Here is a 2,030-nt window from a genome sequence, read left to right on the forward strand (position 1 = left end):
CCAATATTCCAAGTTGAAAGGTGGCATTGTATCTGTTCTATCATTGACACATGATTGAAAATTACTTTATAACATATGTTAATCCATGACAACACACTGTACTTTAGAAATGACCATATACCTGCCACTCAAAAGTTATGACAATGAACTGCCAATCTTATTAACATGTTGCCAATCTTCTCTTCTCCCTTGTTCTCTTGTGTAGGTTACATCTGAATAGGAGACGGACACAAAAGACCAAATGCCATGGATGTATTCAATTTCACCAATTTCACCTACTGGAATGCCTCTGAAGGCAATGACACAGAAGTTGTGGAGGAGAGCGACAGTGCCTACAAGACTGTGGAGGTGGTGTTCATCGTGTTGGTGGCTGGGTCCCTCAGTTTGGTTACGGTTATTGGAAATATCCTGGTGATGCTTTCCATCAAAGTTAATAGGAACCTACAGACTGTCAACAACTATTTTCTATTCAGCCTCGCATGCGCTGACCTAATTATTGGACTGTGCTCCATGAACTTGTATACAGTCTACATAGTGATAGGCTACTGGCCCCTCGGGCCGGTGGTGTGTGACCTGTGGTTAGCCTTGGACTATGTTGTCAGCAATGCATCTGTCATGAATCTTCTCATCATAAGCTTTGACAGATACTTCTGTGTCACGAAGCCCCTCAGCTACCCTGTCAAACGGACCACCAAGATGGCAGGAATGATGATTGCTGCGGCCTGGGTTCTGTCCTTCATCCTCTGGGCACCAGCCATCCTCTTCTGGCAGTTCATTGTTGGTGGGCGTACAGTGCCTGAGAGGGAGTGCTACATCCAGTTCTTCTCCAATGCGGCTGTCACTTTTGGCACAGCCATCGCCGCCTTCTACCTGCCTGTCATCATCATGATTGTGCTCTACTGGCAGATCTCCAAAGCGAGCAAGAGCCGCGTGAAGAAGGACAACCGGAAGCCATCGGGGGCCAAACCAGAGCACGTATCCCCTGGCCAGGGGAGGAACAGCACGCCCAAACCCAACAACAACAATGTACCAGGGGGAGACACGGAGCGCTGCCAGACCCAGAACACCATTGACGTGGCTAACCAGCATGATGGAAAACTGCAGAACGGCAAGGCGCCATCCTCCACTACTGCAGAGGGAGAGACCGAGGGAGAGGAGGCGGGGAGGGAGAACTGCACCCCCGCAGAGGAGAAGGAGAGCTCCAATGACTCGACATCCGGCAGCGCAGCTGCGTCCATCCAGAAGGACGAGGAGGCAGTGCCCTCCAGGGCCAACTCCAGCGCAGAGCCCAGCCAGCCACTCCCGCGTCAGCGAGCCAAGGCGGGCGGCTCCAAGCTGACCTGCATCAAGATCAAGACCAAATCACCCAAGGGTGACTGCTACACACCCTCCAACGCTACCGTGGAGATCGTCCCGGCCACCGAGCGGCAGAACCATGTGGCGCGGAAAATAGTGAAGATGACCAAGCAGCCACCCAACAAGAAGAAGAAAGCGGCGCCTTCACGGGAGAAAAAAGTCACTCGCACCATCATGGCCATCCTGGTGGCTTTTGTGGCCACCTGGACTCCCTATAACGTGATGGTGCTGATCAACACCTTCTGCTCCAGCTGTATCCCCAACACAGTGTGGACTATTGGCTACTGGCTGTGCTACATCAACAGCACCATCAACCCAGCCTGCTACGCCCTGTGCAATGTCACGTTTAAAAAGACATTCAAGCATCTTCTCCTCTGCCAATACAGAAATATTAGGTCGGCCAGATAAATATGTGTCACAAGTTTTAAGAGTGAGTTGACTGTGTGCATATGTGGACATGAGCGTGCCTGTATGTATGTATGTATGTATGTATGTATGTATGTATGTATGTATGTATGTATGTATGTATGTATGTATGTATCATGTATGTATGTATGTATGTATGTATGTATGTATGTATGTATGTATGTATGTATGTGAGTGTGCATGTGTTTGTATGTGTCCGATTGTGAGAGATGTTTGCGATAAAAAGACGAGAGTGCATTTGACATTAC

At 49.2% G+C, this 2,030-nt stretch overlaps 1 protein-coding gene across 1 annotated transcript; it reads left to right on the forward strand.

Annotated features, from left to right (window-relative positions):
- Nucleotides 1-243: 243 nt before the first annotated feature.
- LOC310790658 (muscarinic acetylcholine receptor M2-like) lies at nucleotides 244-1,764 on the forward strand (the record flags this gene model as incomplete). The annotated part of the gene is made up of 1 exon (XM_083652378.1): nucleotides 244-1,764. The coding sequence occupies exon 1, from the start codon at nucleotides 247-249 to the stop codon at nucleotides 1,762-1,764; it is 1,518 nt and encodes a 505-aa protein (XP_083508504.1). The 5' UTR covers nucleotides 244-246.
- Nucleotides 1,765-2,030: the final 266 nt, after the last annotated feature.

This window comes from Poromitra crassiceps (genome assembly GCF_964638095.1).
Source record: "Poromitra crassiceps genome assembly, chromosome: 2".
In the NCBI taxonomy this organism is placed as follows: domain Eukaryota; kingdom Metazoa; phylum Chordata; class Actinopteri; order Beryciformes; family Melamphaidae; genus Poromitra; species Poromitra crassiceps.